This window comes from Rhinolophus sinicus, chromosome 15 (assembly GCF_057876585.1).
Source record: "Rhinolophus sinicus isolate RSI-liver-muscle chromosome 15, RSI-T2T, whole genome shotgun sequence".
Lineage (NCBI taxonomy): Eukaryota > Metazoa > Chordata > Mammalia > Chiroptera > Rhinolophidae > Rhinolophus > Rhinolophus sinicus.
In genome coordinates this window covers 101,031,091-101,050,698 of record NC_142515.1, presented here as the reverse complement: position 1 = coordinate 101,050,698, position 19,608 = coordinate 101,031,091, and the positions used below count along the sequence as shown (strand labels likewise).

Sequence of the window (19,608 nt, the reverse complement as noted above, 5' to 3'; positions counted from 1 at the left end):
AACATACACATTATATCAAATCATTGTTGCACACCTTAAACGCATACAATGTTGTATGTCAATTATATCTCAATAAAGCTGGAAAAAAACTTCCTGAATAAACAAAAACAATAACTGAGAGTTGACTGCTGAGGATAGGTCAGGAAATGGGCCCCAATAACAACCTTCACCCATTCAAGCAAGGTAGCTCTGGCCACCTTCCATCTCCAAGAAATCTCCACCAAGTCAGAGGGTGGTTGGCTGCTATCTGTGGTGCTGAATCCAACAGGCATGGGGAACTCTCCCAATATTGATCTGATTTCTTGAGAAATGGCAGAGAAAAGAGTAGAGACTCTAAAGCCAGATGCATCTGAGCTTGAATGTTGGCTCTGCCACAAATCTGCTAGTATCAGTTCCTTCTGTGAATTACACCTGATAGCATCTAAGTTGTGAGGTTTGAGGGGATGTGTGTAAAGCACTAGCCCAAATGCCGCCTTAACAGTTGGAGGCGATGATGATGATTACCTTAGGAGCTTAGGAGATGACCCACTAGGTCCTTTAAGCAATTAGTAGGGTCTTCAGGATCCTGTTGATTCATGAATATGTTAATAAAGGGGGGCGGGGGCTCCAAGGCCGACTCAAAATATTGGTCAACTACGTATCTGGAAGCCCCCAGAAGCAAGTAGTGCCTCTAAACAGACAAGGGGGGACCCCAGAGAGGCTTCTCTCTTTGTTCTTTCTCTCTTAACGCCTTGGGAACAGCCTTTAAAATAGACGAGGGAGGAATTTTCCAAAACAGGTATATTTGAATAAGCCTGAGTCATCGACTAAGATGAGATATTTCAGAAACTTTCCATTTTGAGCTTTTGGCATGTTCCTGATTATGTATAAATACCTTGCTTGTTATATAAATACACAGTGAATATAACCTTTTGCTAAGCAATGCAGGGCCGACAGCTACAAAAAGATCTGAGAAAAGAGCCACAGCACGATTACATCTAGTGGTTCCCTTTCATAGGTCCCTGAGGATCCTGCAAAGGTTTAAAGTGTTAAAGCTGTAAGTTACCTTTTGAAATCACCACAGCCGTTTTTTTCTTTCTCCCCAGGAGCTCTGTGTGCACATGTATTAGTTGGTCACATCCATCTGTAAGCTTTTGTAGGCTCACTAATGAAAACAGCCGTGTTTTCTGGGCTTAATTGCACCTTATTGAGTATTCAGTCTCTCATGCTATAAATGTACAGTAATGAGAAATGGTCTGTTCATTAGGGACCACCAGCATAGTAGGCAAATGGAAAAGCAGGGATTTCATTGATGTGCCCAGAAAGGAACTTCTTAAAGGTCAGACTATAACCATAAAAAACAAAACAAAACAACTTCCTTTTTGCACCACACACAGACTGAGTCATATTGCGTACCAAAAGAATTTGAGGAGATTAATCAACCTATTTCATAAAGAAAACGGCAAGGTTTCCCTATTGCAGTGACCTCCTATATTATATCCGGTGCCATCTTCTTCTTAGCTGTTTTTTACTTTAAATTGTTTTGTAGAAGGATAGAACAAGTGACATTTCACAATTTTTTTCTGGACATATAACCACAATCTGCCAGATTTTGGGGGGGGGTATAATGATGTGAGTATAATTTTAGGTGCCCACCTCTAAGAGTATCAGAACCAGTGGACCCCTCCCATATTGATTCTCTGTAGATTCTTCCCTTTAACTTTCTGTAATTTCAGGGGACACTGACTTTACTTCAGCCACAGGATAGCCAAAGCTCATGATTAAAATGATGGGTATGACATTTTCCTCACAGTCTGGGCTAAAACTGAATTATGCCAAAGTGTAAAAAGGCAAACAGCCCACAAATTCCACTCCTAGGTATCTATCTGGAGAAATCCAAAACTCTAATTTGAAAAAATTTATGCATCCCTATGTTTATTGCAGCACTATACACAATTGCCAAGACATGGAAACAACCAAAATTCCCATCGGTAGACGACTGGATTAAGAAACTGGGGTACATTTATACAATGGAGTATTATGCAGCCGTAAATAAGAATGAAATCTTACCATTTGCAACAATATGGATGGACCTAGAGAACATTATGCTAAGTGAATAAGTCAGACAGAGAAAGACAAATACCATATGATCTCACTTATATGTGGAATCTAAAGAAAAGAATAAATGAACTAATCAGAGACAGTCTCAGAGACATAGAGGAAAAACTGAGGGGTTGCTAGATGGGAGTGGGGTGGGGACAAGGGGGAAGGTGAGGGGATTAGAAAGCACAATTGGTAACCACAAGATTGCCACAAGGATACGAAAGTCAATTTGGGGAATATAATCAATAATGTTGTAAAGATTTTGTACGGTATCTGATGGACACTTGTCTCATTAGGGAGACCACCTCAGGGATGATGTAGATGCCTGATCACTGCACTTTACACCTGAAGCTGAACAATAATGAATGTCAACTATAATCATATATATATATATATATATATATATACAAGAAGCAGAGAACAGCATTAGGAATAGAGACAGTGGACATGTAACGGCTGTGTGCGATGTCAGAGGGGTAGTGGATGGGGGAAGGGAGGTTGTCACTGTGTGAGGGATATAAATAATAAATGTCTAACTATTACATTGTTTTGTATACCTGAAACTAATAAAAAAAAAAGGCAAACAGAGGGCATCTCTCTGGCTGGGAAGGCCCCTAGCAGTTCTACGAACCTGAGGGGCAGAATCGAGCCTATGAAGTGCTTGCTAACTGGCAGCCAATTGAAAACCAGAAAACTTCAAAAAAAAAAAAAAAAAGAAAGAAAGAAAGAAAAACAACAACACAACTGTATAGTATCCTAAAAAGTTAACAGAAGACAACCTAATGAAAATATTTAAAAATAAAAATTTAATTGCTCTTTACCAAGCCATTAAAAAAATGTGGTTTTATATTTGTTTTTGAACTATTTTTTCCCTATTTTTAAATGTTAATTTTATCATTCTTAAAATTTTTAAATTCCCCAAATAAGTCTTCCTTTGCTATACTTGGGCAGGATTTTGGCCAAATTACAAATGGGTCACTTTCTATATAAGTGTTGCAACAATTACTGTGTTTCCCTGAAAATAAGACCTAGCCGGACAATCAGCTCTAATGCATCTTTTGGAGCAAAAATTAATATAAGACCCGGTCTTATTTTACTATAATATAAGACCAGGTCTTATATAATACAATATAATTTAAGACCAAGTCTTGTATGATATAATATAAGACCAGGTCTTATATAATACAATATAATTTAAGACCAAGTCTTATATAAGACCGGGTCTTATATTAATTTTTGCTCCAAAAGATGCATTAAAGCTTATTATCTGGCTAGGTCTTACTTTCGGGGAAACATGGTACAACTACATGAATGTATAAATGTTTGTGTACATGTTCTTGTCTTAACCCATTTGCTTAGCTCACAAGCAAATGATCCTGAGATATATAATAAGTGAATAGATGTATGTTCTCTCTGTCTCCCTCACTCTCTGTGAGAATTGGGTTTCTTAAAAAGTATACATGTGTCAGTGGAATTGTAACAGCTACATATAATGTCAGAGGGGTAGTAGATTAGGGGAGGGGAGTTATCACTTTGTAAGTGTTGTAAATGTCTAACTATTACATTGTTTTGTACACCTGAAAAAAACAAAAAAAAGATTGGGAAGAAAAAAAGTATACACGTGTTCAGGTGTTTATTGTGTTGGTGGTCCCCCCCAGTGGGAGTTATCTGGATTACAACTCATCCCTTCCCTGCAGTGTTAGTGTTCTGGTTCAAGGCCATTTTTCAGTATGCTGGTTGTGATGAGCGTATGCATAACAGGCAAAGCCACAAGCATGCTGCTTCCTACCCACTCTATCTTTCTCCTATCCTTTGCTGGTGGTCTCCAAGTGTATGAATCAAATGCGTATGCACATGTCCAGATAACAATTTACATCAAACAGTGTGTTTTAAAAGAAAACTTTGAGTTAGAAAATCTTGAGCCCAGCGGTTTGAGAATGCCTGCAGTGAGCTGACTCTTACCTTCCGGTATCCCCAGAGCTGGTTTCCCTTCATGCCATGGCAGTCATAGAGAGTGATTGGGCTGTTGTGTGAGATTGCATCAAAGCAGAATTTTCGGGTGTGCAGCGGCTCACCAGGTCGAATATCTTCTCTCCATCCAAAAGTAAAGAGCTAATAAACAAAGTGAATAGCAGAAAAGCTGCAGTGAGTTTAACTTGGAGAGATCCGAGAGCAGGGAAAGTTATGCCTTTTAGCAATTTCAATGTGTTTTGTGATTTATAAGAAAGAACCATGTGTCAGCATAATAAAGGTGCTGAAAAAAGCATGTATCATAAAGTGCTTATAGCAGTGACAGCTGCACCTTTGGCCCAGGGTGCCAAAAATGCAAACAAGTTTCCAGTTAAGTACAAAATAATAGAGGGTAGTATGAAGGGTGGAGGGAGCAAAAAGGGAAAGTGGGAGAGGAAGGAGGAGAAGAAGAAACTCTTCAATGAAGCTCTTCACATTCTTCATTTAGATAAAATGATACTGGATCAAATGCTACACAGTTAGCCTAAGTGAGCAGATGAGCTGAAAAAAGACCAGGAGTTCAGCTGGATTGAAGCTAGCACCTTGAAAAGTTTGATTTAAATGAAAGCTAAGCTTGATGAAGTAAAGAACAGGCAAATTAATTACCTGGGGTTGGTAAGAGTAATTCTGCACGGCAATGTAAAAAAAATTTGGACTGTAACTCACGGTGAGAGATACAGTTTACACACACACACACACACACACACACACACACACACACAAAAACTTCCTCTCTCTAAACTGAAACAAGTTTCATGAACTGATATTTATCCTTATTGCATTTAATACACTCTGATATTCCATCCAAACTTTCCCTATTTTAGTCTAGTCTATCCTATTCATCCCATTCTATTATTTGAAAAATGCTATATATGATGCACTAAATTGATTGTACAATGTATTAAATTAAACACACACATACACACTCCTGTAAAGGAAGGGTATTTTCTTGAGTTTGACTTAGACAACCACTGGAGAGGTGCAATAGGAAAAATCCTTAAGTAGGAAAATAAACTAGATGAACCCTATGATTGCTTCCAATTCTAAAATTTCAGTAAGGTCATATAATTCTTACTATAGGATTTAGGGCAGGTCTGTCTGTGTGAAGTCAAATTGAACTGCAAAATAAAGAGGTGTCAAGGAGGCCCTCTTGATACAAAAGCAAACACAATGCTGAACTGTATATAGATAATACACTCCACCCCTCTACTGACCAGGCCCTCAGTATATTTCTGTTTTTAAGTACTACCCAGGAAAGAAAATGTAGACGACATGGTAAAATTCCAGGGATGGCAAAAAAATAAAAAATAAAAAAATAAAAAACCAAAAAACCCAAAACAACAACAAACAAACAAAAAACACAACAAAAAACAAAACAACCACCAAACAACAACAACAAAACAATAACAACAACAAAACCAAAAATAATTAAATGGTGGGGAAACTGCAGAAAACTTGAAAGAACTGGGGTAAATGATCTAAAACAATAAGAAAAAAATGATCTAAATCAAATATATGAAAGTTGATTGAGTACAGTGACTAGTCTGTTTCCCCGGAAGACAGGACAAAAGAGAACGCTTTAAATAGAAGGACAAGGGATTTTTAGGTTAAGTTAGTTATGAAGAACTGTGTAATCTCTTTTCCTAGCTTTTTTTTTTCTTTTTAAATACGATTGGCCTGAGACATTTTTAGATTCATTCAAATCCTGGGCAGCAGAGTAACTTCTCACAGAAAAATGTTTATTCAACATGTCTGATTTTGATCACTCCCTTCAACTCAGAACTCACTGAAATACCATGCTCCTGTTATCCTATAACTCTATCTTGCCCATGTCCCTCATTTTTTTATTTCCATCTCTTCAACAGAAGTGATGCTCGGAGTTCTCCCTTGGTCCCACTGTCCTTGCACCTTCTCTGGTTGGTCTTGAACATGTTCAGTTCAACTCTTGACAATATACTGATAACTCATCATCCTTGTTATGTCTAACTCTATGTAGGATTTCCCAACTGCATGTCCTAGGGTCATCTCAGATTCAACATACCCTAAATTCAATTGATTTTCTTACCTCCTAAGCCTGTTTCTACTCCTATATTTTGTTTTAGTCGATGTTCAGATCATTCAACTTGTCAATGTGGGTGTATCTTTAATTCTTTTGTCTCCCTCACTCTCTTCATCTAATCAATTACCAAGTCTTGCCATTTTTGTCTCTTAAATATTGCTGGAAGTAGTCCCTTCCTTTCTATTTCCACTACCATTGCTTTCAATATTTCTGCTCTGGACTACTAAAATGACCTCCTGCTTAGTTTTTTTCCTACCTTCCTTTTTAAATTCCTTCCAATCTCTCCCTCCTCAGTATCCAGAGAAGTGTGTCTGAAATGCCTATTTGACTATGTTACCTCTCAACCTAAAAATCCCCCAATATTTTCACGTAACCCTTAGAGAATAAAGTTCAAATTCCTTAACATATAATGAACCCTCCACAATCTTGCCTTTGCCATTTTTTTTTCCAGCTGTGTGTCTTTCCTTGAGCTTAGGTTGCAGCAACAAGAAAACATCTGCAGTCCCTTGCACTAACCAGGCTTTTCCCTTCTGTGACTTTGTTCATGGGTGCCCCCCTGGTTGGAAGGTCAACACTCACCAGCCAACCCAATGAGTGTTCGTCTTTCTTTAAGATTCAGTTCAGCTTTCCATTCACCTAGGCGGCCTTCCTCTTTGAACCCCTTACTTCTCCCCATCCCTTAATTTATTTCATCATGATTGTCCATTTACATTTCTGTATCTCTCACTAGACGGTGAGATATTTAATGGCAGAAATCATATTTTTTTTAATCTTTGTGTTTCCAGCACCCAGAACAGTTCAGAATAAATGTCCACTAAAATTTCTACCAAATAAACGAACACTTGCCATCATTATATTAACAGAAAGTGTATTGAGATAACTGTCAAATGAATAAATTAGTCTTTTTAGTCCCTCAAATGAATTTGTGCTGTTTGTTCCTAATTGCAACAATATCAACCATAATTATTATTTGTAAAACTTTCAACTTCAGTGAGTCTAGGCTTAGTTACCTATCACTGGAAAAGAAATTTCCTGGCCTATAAACCTACCATTAGCACTGATTAAATCTTTATTTTATTCAAATATCAAATTTCCTCGGTACTATAAGCAGTCCAACCAATGCAGAAACCAGTGGCCTTTACTGGTTTATCTATTTCCCTCTTTGTCTCTCTCTCTCTTTTTGTTTTTTATGCAGTAAGTCCTCACTTAACGCCATCGATAGGTTCTGTGACTTTAAGGAAAATGACATATAATGAAAGCTATTTACCATAGGCTAATTGACATAAACATGAGTGAATTTTCTATAGCATCTCATCAGTGTTATAATAAAACAACATTATTCGAGGACCTGCTGTTCTCTTACAAGGCCAGAGCTGAAAGGGACTGTAATTATTACCTAGCACATCTCTCATTATATAGTTGAGGAAAATCAGGCCTGCAGAGGTTAAATGGCTTGAGACAGTTTTTCTTACTTATTACTTTCTTATGTTTTATTTAACTTACTTTTTAATAAATGGATCTCTTAGGTCCAAAAGAACACCTGTGCTATAGCAAATTTGTATCTTGAACAGATTTATTTATATATTGTCACAATTGTATCTCAGGGCATCCTTAAGTGACTTTTATTTCTTGTTTCTAGGTTTGTTGATTGTTAGCCTGTAGTCTTCAATGTTTTATTTATTATTATCATCATCATCATCATCATCACGTGGTTATCACTTTCCTGCATCCCACGTGACGCATCTTTGGATTATATCAATTTTTCTTCTTCTGCATCTACCATTAGCTAAAATTTTTCTCTCTTACGTTTTTGAAATGCTTTCTGTTGCCATTTATCGTATCCTAATGGCCATGTCAAACCAATCAAGCATTGAGTGTTTCATTCATTAGGCACACTGCTGTGTGTGAAATCTTGTCAAAGCAGAAGCAAGCAGACATTATGAAAGCATTCTCCTATTTGCTTTGGGCGACGTTATTATGACATGCAGAGTTTGTCTCCTACCCCTGGGCTGTTCCTTACTGACAGAAGGATTTAGATTTCACTCAGGATTCCTGGATGAAAACTTGAATTGTTTCAACCTCAAATCACTCAATTTTAGAGTAAATTGATGTTAATTTCTCTATTTCCTTCTTTTAAGTTATACATTTAAACATAGATTCAGAATGATATGTAACTCATACTTTTTTGCTTTAATACTATCGCGATACAGTCGCCTGCATCTGTACTGCATTGTATGAATAAGCTCACTGGACTTGGTATTGCAAACAGACCTCTTATCTTAATCTTGCTACCTTGACTTGAGATGGAAAATATTTTTCTCTCTGTGGGTAGTGATATTTGATTTCACTGTTACGTGGTTGGCAGAAATCTGAGATGGTGCACATTCCTTCTTCCTATTTGCACCCATCAGTGTGCTCTATCCTGAGAGTGAGATTGTGTTTCCCGGAATCTGTCCTTTCACTACATGCAGTGACCTGCTTCCACCTCTTCGCACATCTCCTCTCCAGGTCTCAGAAAGGGAGCATTTGTCTGCTTCCTCAGGCAGTGCTTCCTCCCCAGGAAGAGATCAGAGCCTGCTGCCTGGCCAAACAGCCACAGAGGTCCCCCTCCCCTCCCCTCCCCTCCCCTCCCCTCCCCTCCCCTCCCCTCCCCTCAACTCCCCTCCCCTCCCCTCAACTCCCCTCCCCTCCCCTCAACTCCCCTCAACTCCTCTCCCCTTCCCTCTGCTCTCCTCTCCCAGGGACTCATAATGGTGGTTAGGGAGTATTCTTCCCAGACCTACAGTCTTACTACGGTCTAATTTTAGTTTTCTTTCTTGGTCCCTAAAGGAAACTGAAAGCCAGCACACAATGCTATAGTGATATCACACAGCTAAATAGATGGCTCTGGAAAGATGAATCACACACTTGCTTCCTTCATAGAAGCTAAATTAGTCATCACTGGTGTTCTGTAACAAAAGACATTTTCTTATAAAGGTGCTTCAATGGACTCTCATTTATTTCCCATATAACTATTGTGTTTATTCATTTGTGTTTTATTTTTGCCATTTTTATTTTAAAAGGGATCATTTCAACCCTAACAAGTGCCCCTTTTGTGTTCTTTGAATGCTTTCAAATCAAAAAGAATACCTATAATTTTCCTGTCGTAATATACTTCCTTCCTTATTCAGGAATTTTAATCTAAATGTGGACGAATGAGTGCCAGTTCTTGTAAGTTACTGAGTAATATATTGAATGAAGCTTATAGCTAATTACTAGAAAACAAAGCAGCTTGCAATGTTTTAACCTCCAAGTCAATACATATATGGTGATACATATTTCAAATATGATTCATTTTTCACCTCCCATCAACCTGTTTAATCTTCTGTAGCTCTGTTTTCAGAGTCTCTAGAGATTGGAAATCTTTAACGAGATTTATTAACTGGTCTCTTTAGTTCCTCTTAGGTAGTTGTCTGCTTGTCTAGTGCTGCCCTCTGCTGACTATTTCTTGAATTACATGCCATAGATTTTTGCAGTTGTAGCCTGGGGTGTGTGTGTGGGGAAACGAACCAACAATTTTTAAAGTGTATATCCCATATAGTTGGTTTTACATATATCTATATAAATATATGTACATATATATATATATATATACACACACACATATTTACACACACACACATACATATTTTCAGTTGTCAAATAAAACCTGCAGTTCAGAGCATATTTCATTCTAGAACATTCCAGAGGATAGAAATATTAAACTTGATTCAGGCATTCAGGTATGCATATTTCATATCAACCAGCTGGCTAGGTGCGTTTTCTGGTTGGGCTGAATAGAGGTGGTCGACAGGAATTTAGCCCTACAAACAAAGATTTTCCTTATAGTATGTTCTTTTTCTTTCTCTTTTTGAAAATATCCTTGTCCTCTCTAGATGCCAGTCTTCCTGATAGGCCTCTGAAGCCTTCTCTCGTGCTCTCAGGCTGAAGTCAGAATTGCTTCTTGGAGGTAACAGGCCAACACTATGTCTCACATCGCTGGTAACATCCCTTGGTGCTCATAGATAGAGGTAGGAAGAGGAGGCAAGTCAGTTTTTACTGACATTTCATTCCTATCAGTAAATCTTGGAGCTGCAGTCTTCTTTAAAACCCATCTGATAAGTGTGCACACACTGCAGGATGTAGTCCAGTGAACGATAAACAGTATTGGGTGTTTGGCAGCTGCTTTGGGGCTGAGAGAGGTTTCTAATTTGGTATTAGTGTACAGCGCTCTGCGGGAAGGAATTGTGAGAAGGCAGAAAGGAAAGTATATTTACTCCGCACCTACTGCATGGGCAAGATGTAATATCACAGGCATTACTTCTTCTCATAATAACCCTGTTTGTGAAATGGATACGATTATCCCTTTTAAAGATGGAGGAACTATGGCCTAGAAAGATTGAACAACTTCACTAGGATACACAGGTTAAACGGGCTGAAATCTAGGTTGGCCTGATTGCAAGGCCCAAGGTCCTCCTAGAACTCCGCTAGGCTGTGGGAGGAGAGTACAAGGATCAGATTACCAGCAGGGTGGGGGGCGGTGTTGATTCAGCAATTGTGCTGTGAACTTGGCTCACTGCTGCTTTCCTAAATGTTGCTGCTCTCCACTGTAATGCAGGCTGGAGGTGGGAGAGGAAGGAACAGGTGTGAGGGACGTGCCACCATGCTGACTCAGCACACCTGAACACTGGAATATCCTAGGCTGGGGACAGTGGGTCTTTACTAGTTTAATAAACAAGATAGACGCCTGAGGAATATAGCGAACAGAACAGAACTAATGCCTTACTGGAAACTGCTTGTCTATTTTTTGGTTTCCATAAGACAGGCATTAAACACCATTCTGGGGAACAGAAAACACAGGCATCAGGATGTACTATCCTGAACTTGGAATATGTCCTTTTGCAGAGGGAGCGAGGGGTGTAGGATGGGGAAAAGGGGTTCAACGGTATCTGTGAATTTTATTAAAAAAACCCAATATATGGCAATAGCTGTGGGTACTTGTTAAATTTGCATGACAGGTACACAAATGTCTGCTATACTATTTTTTACAGTTTCCTATTTGAAATATTTTATAATTAAAAATTAAAACACGGAAACAGGGCAGACATGGTTCTACCCACTATCTTTTCTCTCTTACAGGTGACACAGTGTGAGGAAAGCCCTTACGAGGACTGTCTAGTTTCAAAGCGGGTCAGGAATCACACCTCACTTCATAAATTGAGCTGCACTGAAATGTTTTTAAATCAAAAACAAGAAATTATTTTAATGTCGCCCATGAAATCCATGTTGGGGTATGATTCGCTCCAACTTATCCTTCATGTGTAAGATTACAAACTACTACAACAACAAGAAGTGTATGTAAAGTATTCAGCCAGAGGGGAAAAATAAGATTAGATAAAGTCACACAAACTTCTAGAATAACAAAGAGTTTTTCATTAGAACCACGGAATTTAGTTGGAAGAGTTCCACAGCTCTCTACAGGCTTTCCATGGTTTGAAAACCATCATTCTGGGAAAGGAAATATAAGCCTAGGGTCACAATCAACATTCCTACTATCCTTTCTGTATGGAAAGCACACTTTTATACATTATCTCAATGATCGCAACTGCTCTGAGGAGAAACAGAAACAAAGAAGTTAAGTGTTGCCCTTAAGTGCAGAGCTGGTTGGTGACAGAACCAGGACCTCACCCCAGGTCCCACATATCCCATCTGACATTTGTTCCCACTGTATCCCTCACACCTGCCTCAGCCCCCCAAACTCCCATGACTTCTGGGAGCTGACGTACCTGTTCATGAGACCACGTCCTTTCAGAACCATCCTTGACACAGATGTCCAGCCTTAGCTCGGTTCCCGTGGCTCCATGCTTGCTGTCCACACAGAGATTGGCTGCCACATTTCGAATCTGTGGAAAGAAGAAAAGATGAGCTTGACGCTGTTTTTTGTTTTACCTCGTTTCTGACAATGCTGGTATAGATTCTGTAGTTGTTTTTTTACATTACGTGGTTATTGAATGGTGCCTTAAGTCTATGTGGAATTTATGGAGGAAAAAAACGAGGAAGTAAATATAACACGGTCTGGTCTGCATGTAAAAGAACATGAGATGGCTGAACAGGGAAACTGCAGCCACAAAGGAATGTGTGAAATGCAACATCGGGAGCAGCATCAAGTTCGTGACTTTTGTAAAATGGGAGATTTTTTTCCCTTTTCAGATAGTTCTTCACTTGGAATTAGTTATCGTCTCGCTGAAAAGCATCTTCTGCTGTTCCCACATCTCTCCTGGGACAGAGATCTAACACAAGGCAGGTGATACAGCTGAAGTGTGTGAGGGGACTGAGTGAATCACCAAGTACTGATGGCTCTGCACAGGATATGGGGACCTTATGGTTCAGTTTGTCTGGGCGGTCTTGGTCTACGCCTGGATGATAAATTAAAAAGGTCACCCTGGAGTATTTGTAAAATAGAAAAGTCAGCACTATTGGTGCAATACAATACCCAATGAAGATTCTCTACGTAAACTCTGAACTTCGAAAAGTTGCAGAATGAGAAAAAAAATGACTGGTAATTTTTTTTTTTTTTACGAGTATTATATTAACACTGATATAAGGAACTAAATAGTTAGGGGTGGGAAAAGGGTGGACTATGAAAAGTATCAACGGCAGAAACAGCAGCAGAAAGTTTGGACATAGGCGTGTCCCGTTGTTGAATCTTCCCACCTGATGATCTCACCAATTCTCCTGTTAGCATCAGATCCTGTAGTAGAACTGGATGTTGTTTATAGTTTGTTACTTAGGTGTATATGCTTAGATAAGCCCAATTGTCTCATCCTTTTTTTATGGCTTTATATAATCCTGGATTATAATAATCCTTTTAGATGCTGGTAAGAATAGATACAACAACAGGATATACACAGCTCCTCAGTTTAGTCAAGGTTCTTTGGCCTAGAATGAGGGTCTGACCTGAGTTTATCCTACTGGGGGTGGGGCAGTGAGGTGGAGAGAAGATGGTTAGGAAGTACACTGGGTAACATGAAAGCGATGCTGGGTTGAGATGGCAGTGGAGGGAGCTAGCTCACGTTTCATTTACTTCAGGAGTAGAGGTTGATATGATGTCATTCAGGAGGGAATCAATGTGGTGGGTACCAGTTTCCTTATTGAGGGAATTTGGCAACAGCTTGAGTTCATCTTGCACTATCAAACCTCTACTTTCAGGGTCTCTGACCCTGACGACAGGGAATGTGAAATAATAATAATGTAGGATACAGGACAACAGTTCTTAACCTAGTTTGGCTTGTAGACCTCTCGGAGAGTCCAAGGCAAGCTGTGAACACTTTTTCAAAAACAAATGAAATGTAAGTAAATACATACAAACACTTTTGCATTCATTTTCCTAGAATGCATAGGTTCCCAGTTTGAACCCTGAATTAGGGAAAACGCTTGTCTCTCTCCCACCCCTTGCAAACTAATTGCATTTCCCATCAGTAGTGTGTGGGGAAATCATGAACTTGGCTGGTGTTGCAGTGCCCTGGTTCACTCTCAGTTTTTTTTTTTTTTTTATACTTTTTCTCCACTTTCTTTAAACAAATACTAGGGAGGAACTTTACTATGGAATTTGGGGAGCCAACCTTCAAATGTGCCTTTTGTAAAATCAGTGCCTTGATGTGTGAAAACAGTTTCTTTTGGTGAAACAGAAATACCTAGAAGGTCAAAAGTTTCATTTTGCTATCGCTGCATTGAGCCTGGCACTTTCTGTAAAGCTCCTATTTGATCTCCTTATCTGAGTGCAGAGTGTTGATTTCTAAAGCTGTCTTTAACCTGAGAGCTGCCTGCAAGAACTCGGAGCAGCACTGTCTTTTCACTCGTGGGCCATTTAACTCACAGACACACTCTTCTTAGAGAATCAGTATCAGTATATGCCAAAGACCTCTTCAGGGCACTTTTGTTCCCTCTACTTGAGACTAGGAGCTCTGAATTACATTTAGGAAAAAAGCAGCTGCTTATAGGTTTATGGCCGCTTGGCCACAGAGAGCGATGTTTTGTTCTCCTTTGTCAGCTGGCATGGCGCTCACTCACCAGAGAGGCTCTCCTCTTGGAAAAGGAGGATGTGGGGAATAAAAGAACATACACAAGCCAGGAACACTGAGTGGCAAGTCTGCCAGATCTGCCTGTGATTCACACCAAAGCTTATCAGAGAGCCTGGTTTTGTTTCTAAATGCTCGGAGCTTCGAAAGGGCTCTGGCAGGAATGGAGGAGACCCTATTTTTTAAACCCTTGAATTTTCTAAATTCTCACTCAAATGATATCTGGGTAGATTATGGGCTAAGCTGCTTTGGAAGCCAAATTTCAAGTTTCAAAGGCATAACTGTCTACATCTGTGTAAAATCCAGCAAACAATGGTGCCAGAGAGGAAATGCTGACAGTTCAAAATCAGATAGAGCCTTGGATACAAGATTAATATCAGGCCATTCTCACATGCATCTCACTCCCTTTTCTATTTATTCCCACCTCTTCAGCACATATTCATATGCTCTCCTTTTGCTCACAAACGCAACTCCATCATAATAAACAGGTAAATAAGATTCCAACAGAATATTTACTTACTCATTTGAATAAAGTTTAAAAAATAGAGACAAGAAAATTTATAAATGATGTATTGTTTTTCAACATGGGCTCAACATCTGGCTGTAGGTAGTAGAACCATTCACACATGGACACACACTCCAAATCTTGGATGTGGAATGCTGACTAGATCTAGGACAGAATAGATCATTTTCGTGTTTTATTCCTTTGATGCCCAGCTTCAGGGTTTGACATCAGTAAAACTGTCAAGGAATCCTGAGAGACACTGAACAGGATTAGAAGTAAGGTGGTGCTTGATGAGGAATGGGAGGGAAGAAGAAAAATAGGGGAAAAGGGAATCAGGACGTGTGACAGGATTACAGAGATAATCTCCTTTTGGGTGAGGATTAGGAAAACATCTTGGAAGAGAGGAAAGGATTTCTTAGGTATGCAAGAGAAGTCAGGCTCAGTTTGAATGTTTTTTTCTTTCCTCATACACAGGTTTTATAAAAGGTACAAGAGAAGAGGAGTGTGGTATAAACGCCAAGGTGGCCAGTTGGTGTAGGGTAGGTAATTTAATTGGTTGTTAGGGAGACAAGCCTCAGTTTAACAAATGAGAGAGCATTGTTTGCTAACTCCCTCCATAGCCTTGGGGTCTTTTAAGTAAGAAGTAGTGGGTCCATGATTAATTTAACAAATATTTGTTAAGTGTCTGCTATGTCCCAGGCACTACACTACATCCTGGGTATACAGTGAAAAATAAAAGAAGAATCGGTTCCCGTTTGGTCTAATGAGGACATTAGCGAACATACTTGATACTCCCAATTATTTCTGTCCATGAATCTTTAATGTGGCAAAAGGAATCAAGATGCTTTTACGGACTGTAGTTGATTTTAGAATGTAAATTCACATGCAGAGCTAGAAAGAAAGAAGACCCAAGTGTCATACGGAAAGAGAATTGAATAGAGACTGAGCAGGTCTGGATTCTGCTCATCAGGGACAAGCAAATTTCCCTTACATCTTAGCCATGCACTCCTTTTCAAAGCTTAGCATATCCATTTATTAAAAAGTCAACATTTTAGGAGTACTTCTGAATGAAAGGCACTTTGAGATGCCCTGATGGAGATTCAAAGACAAAGGAAAAACAGCCTCTGCTCTCAAGGAGCCCACAGTCTGACTGGGGAGACATCACTCAGAAGGCATTTCGTTAGATTACTAAACGCTAAGTGAGGACTGAAGAGGAAATGATCAATTCTGAGCGAGACAGCTTGGAACACTTTGGAGAGCGGATGACTTTGAAATGGGCTCTGGAGGACGAGTAGAATTGAATCTCGGGAGTGAAATGACAGAAGGACATGGTAGCCTTAGGAATCAGAAATGTACATAAATATGGAGATTTGAGAGGAGAAAGACCTTTTTAGAGAATGGCTCATACTTGGTATGGCTCAGCGTGAGGTTTGTAAAATGAGGACAATCATGCCTCAGAGGGTAGTTGTGAAGATTAAACTGATATATATATATATAGATACACACACACACACACACACACACACACACACACACACACAAAGTGCTTGCACAGTGTCTGGTACACTTTAGGTGGTCAGTCAATGTTAGCTACTATTTATTTGTTTACTTTTTCAGCTGAATCGACTATACTGGTCAATGGGGTGATGTTACCGTCAGATTATATTTCTAGTATACTACGAGATGTCCCACTGGCCCTTCAAATACAAAGAGACCACCACTGAACAAGCCATGGTCTATCACTCCTGATCTATTTTTCCATTGTGGATCACTTGTTAACCTTGATAGTGTCCTAAGCAGCCTCCCAAGGTCTCAGTCCGGCAAATTGAGTGTCAACCTGGATACACCCATACTTCACCCCCATCGCCGTCCCAATCAATTAGCTGTCTCTGTTGATTCTAGACCTTAATACTGAATGTTCCATTCCTTTCCTCTCCTTTCCAGTCTCACAGGACTTTAACACCTCCTCATGGGCTTTAAAAAATTTGTAGTAAAATATACGTAATATGATTTTTTCCATTTTAACCATTTTTAAGTGTAAAAGTCAATGGCATTAAGGACATTCAACATTCTGCATAGCCATCACCACTATCTATTTCCATCACCCCAAAAATGGCAACTCTGTAATCAGTAAGCAAGAACTTGCCCATTTCCCCCGCTCCTGGTAACCTCTAGTCTACAGACTCTATGAATTTGTCTCGATACCTCATATAAGTGGACCATGCCTGTCCTCTGTATCATTTATTTCACTTAGCATAATGTTTTTAAGGTTTATCTATATTGTACCATAAACCAGAGCTTCATTCCTTTTTAAGGTTGAATATTTCATTGCATGCAATATCTATATCACCTATGCCTATATCTATCAATCATATTTTGTTTATCCATTCATCCATTGATGGACACTTGGGTTGTTTCCACCTTTTGGCTACTGTGAATAATGATGCTGTGAGCATAGATATGAGTATATCTATTTGCATACTTGTTTTCAGTTCTCTTGGGTATTTAAGTACGAGTGGAATTGCTGGGTCATATGGTAATTCTATGTTTATCTTTTTGAGGAACTCCCATAATATTTTCCATAGTGACTATACCATGTTACACTCCCATCAGCAATGCCCAGTAGTTCTAATTTTTCATGTCCTTGCCAATGCTTATTTTTTATTTTTAATAATACTCATCCAAGTGGATGTGAAGTGGTATCTCATTATGGTTTTGATTTACATTTCCCTAATGACTAATGTGTTGAACATCTTTTCATGTATTTATTTGGCATTTGTATGTGTTCTATGGGAAAACTTCTATTCAAGTTCTTTCCCCATTTTGAATTAAGGTATTTGATTTTTTGTTGTTGCTGAGTTGTAGGAATTCTTTATATATTCTGGATATGAATTCCTTATCTGATCTTTGGTTTGCAAATATTCTCTCCTAATTTGTAGGTTGCCTTTTCACCCTGTTGATATTGTCTTGATGCACAAAAGTTTTCATTCTTAATCAAGTTCAAATTATCTATATTTTCTTTTGTTGTCTATTTTTGGTGCCATATTAAGAAGCCATTGCCAAATACAATGCCATGAAGATTTCCCCCTATGTTTTATTTTAATAATTTTATAATTTTGGCCCATGTCTTTGATCCATTTTGAGTTAAAATTTATATATGGTATAAGGTAAAGTTCCAACCTCATTCATCATGTGGATGAAAAAGTTCCTACATCATGTGGATGTATTAGTTTGCTAGGGCTGCCATAATAAAATACCACAAATTAGGCGGCTTAAACAACAGAAACTTATTGTTTTGCAGTTCTAGTGGCTGAAATTCTGATATCAAGGTGTTGCCACAGTTAATTCCTTCCGAGGGCTATGAGGGAGAATATGTTTGTTACATGCCTTTCTCCTAGTTTCCAGTGGTTTGTGGCAAGCTTTGGCTTTTTTTTTTTTTGACTTGTAGATCTATCACCCCAATTTCTGCCTTCACGTTCACACAGCATTTTCCTTGTATATAAGTCTATGTCCAAATTTCCTCTTGTTTTTAAGGACACCAGTCATATTGGATTAGGGGCCTGCTCTACTCCAGTATAACCTCATCTTAACTAATTACATCTACCCATCTACCCCCTTTCCAAATAAGGTTACATTTTGAGGTACTGGGGATTGGGACTTCAACATATGAATTCTAGCGGGGGGGGGGGGGGGCGCATAATTCAACCCATTAACAGTGGATAGCCAGAACTTTCCAAGCACCATTTGTTCAACCATTTGTCCTTTCCCCATTGAGGGTTTCTTTTTGGGCTCTCTAATGTATGCCAATGGTCTATGTGTCTGTCCTTATGTGAGTACTGCACTTTTCCCTTCAGCTTTATTGAGATATTGGTGATGTATATATGTATAAATTTGAAGTGTACAATGTGATGATTTGATACACATAGGTCTTGTGAAATGATTATCATAATAAGGGTAGTTAACACCTCCATATCCTCACATAATTATTGTTTTTTTGTGGTGATAGCATCTAAGATTTACTGTCTTAACAGCTTTCAAGTATATAATACAGTACTGTTAGTTATAGTTACCATGCTGTACATTAGCTCTCTAGAACTTATATTATAGCTGGAAGTTTGTATCCTATGATTACCATCTCCCTGATGATGATCATTCTAGTCTTTATTTCTATGAATTCAGCTTTTCTAGATTCCACACCTAAGTGAGAGCATATATTGTCTGTCTCTGTCTGACTTATTGTACTTAGCATCATGCCCTCAAGGTCCCTGCGTATTGTTGCAAAAGGCAAGATTTCCTTTTTTTTTTTTTTTTAATGGCTGAATAGTAGTATTCTATTGGGTGTAAATACCACATTTTCTTTTTCCTATCATCCATCAAAGGATACTCAGATTGTTTTCCTATCTTAGCTATTGTGAATCATGCTGCAGTGAACATGGGGGTGCAGATATTTCTTTGAGATAATGAATCATTTCCTTTGGATATGTACCCAGAAGTGGGATTGCTTAATCATATGTGTATCACACTTTTTGGATTACTGTAGCTTTGTATTAAGTTTTGAATTCAGGAAGTGTGAGTTTTCCAACTTTGTTCTTTTTCAAGATTGTTTTGGCTATTCAGGGGTCCTTCAGATTGCATAGGAATTTTAGAATGAGTTTTTCTATTGCTGCAAAAATGCCTTTGGAGTTTTGATAGAAATTTCATTGAGTCTATAGTTCTTTGGGTGGTACTGACACAGTGTTTTGGGTAATTCACACTAGTGTCTTCAAATCCATGAACAGGGATGTCTTTCCATCTACTTAGATCTTTTAAAATTTCCTTCAGCAGTGTTTTGTAGTTTTTGATGTACAGCTCTTTTG

At 38.7% G+C, this 19,608-nt stretch overlaps 1 protein-coding gene across 2 annotated transcripts in view; it reads right to left on the bottom strand.

The window, feature by feature from the left end:
• Positions 1 to 19,608, bottom strand: part of GALNTL6 (polypeptide N-acetylgalactosaminyltransferase like 6) — a 934,503-nt gene that overhangs the window by 13,341 nt on the left and 901,554 nt on the right. For both annotated transcript variants that reach the window (XM_019733270.3, XM_074338318.2), the window contains exons 11-12: positions 11,956 to 12,072; positions 4,045 to 4,194 (exon numbers count right to left, since the gene is read on the bottom strand). In XM_019733270.3, the coding sequence (XP_019588829.1) occupies positions 4,045 to 4,194; positions 11,956 to 12,072 (267 nt within the window). The remainder of the gene's footprint in view (positions 1 to 4,044; positions 4,195 to 11,955; positions 12,073 to 19,608) is intronic.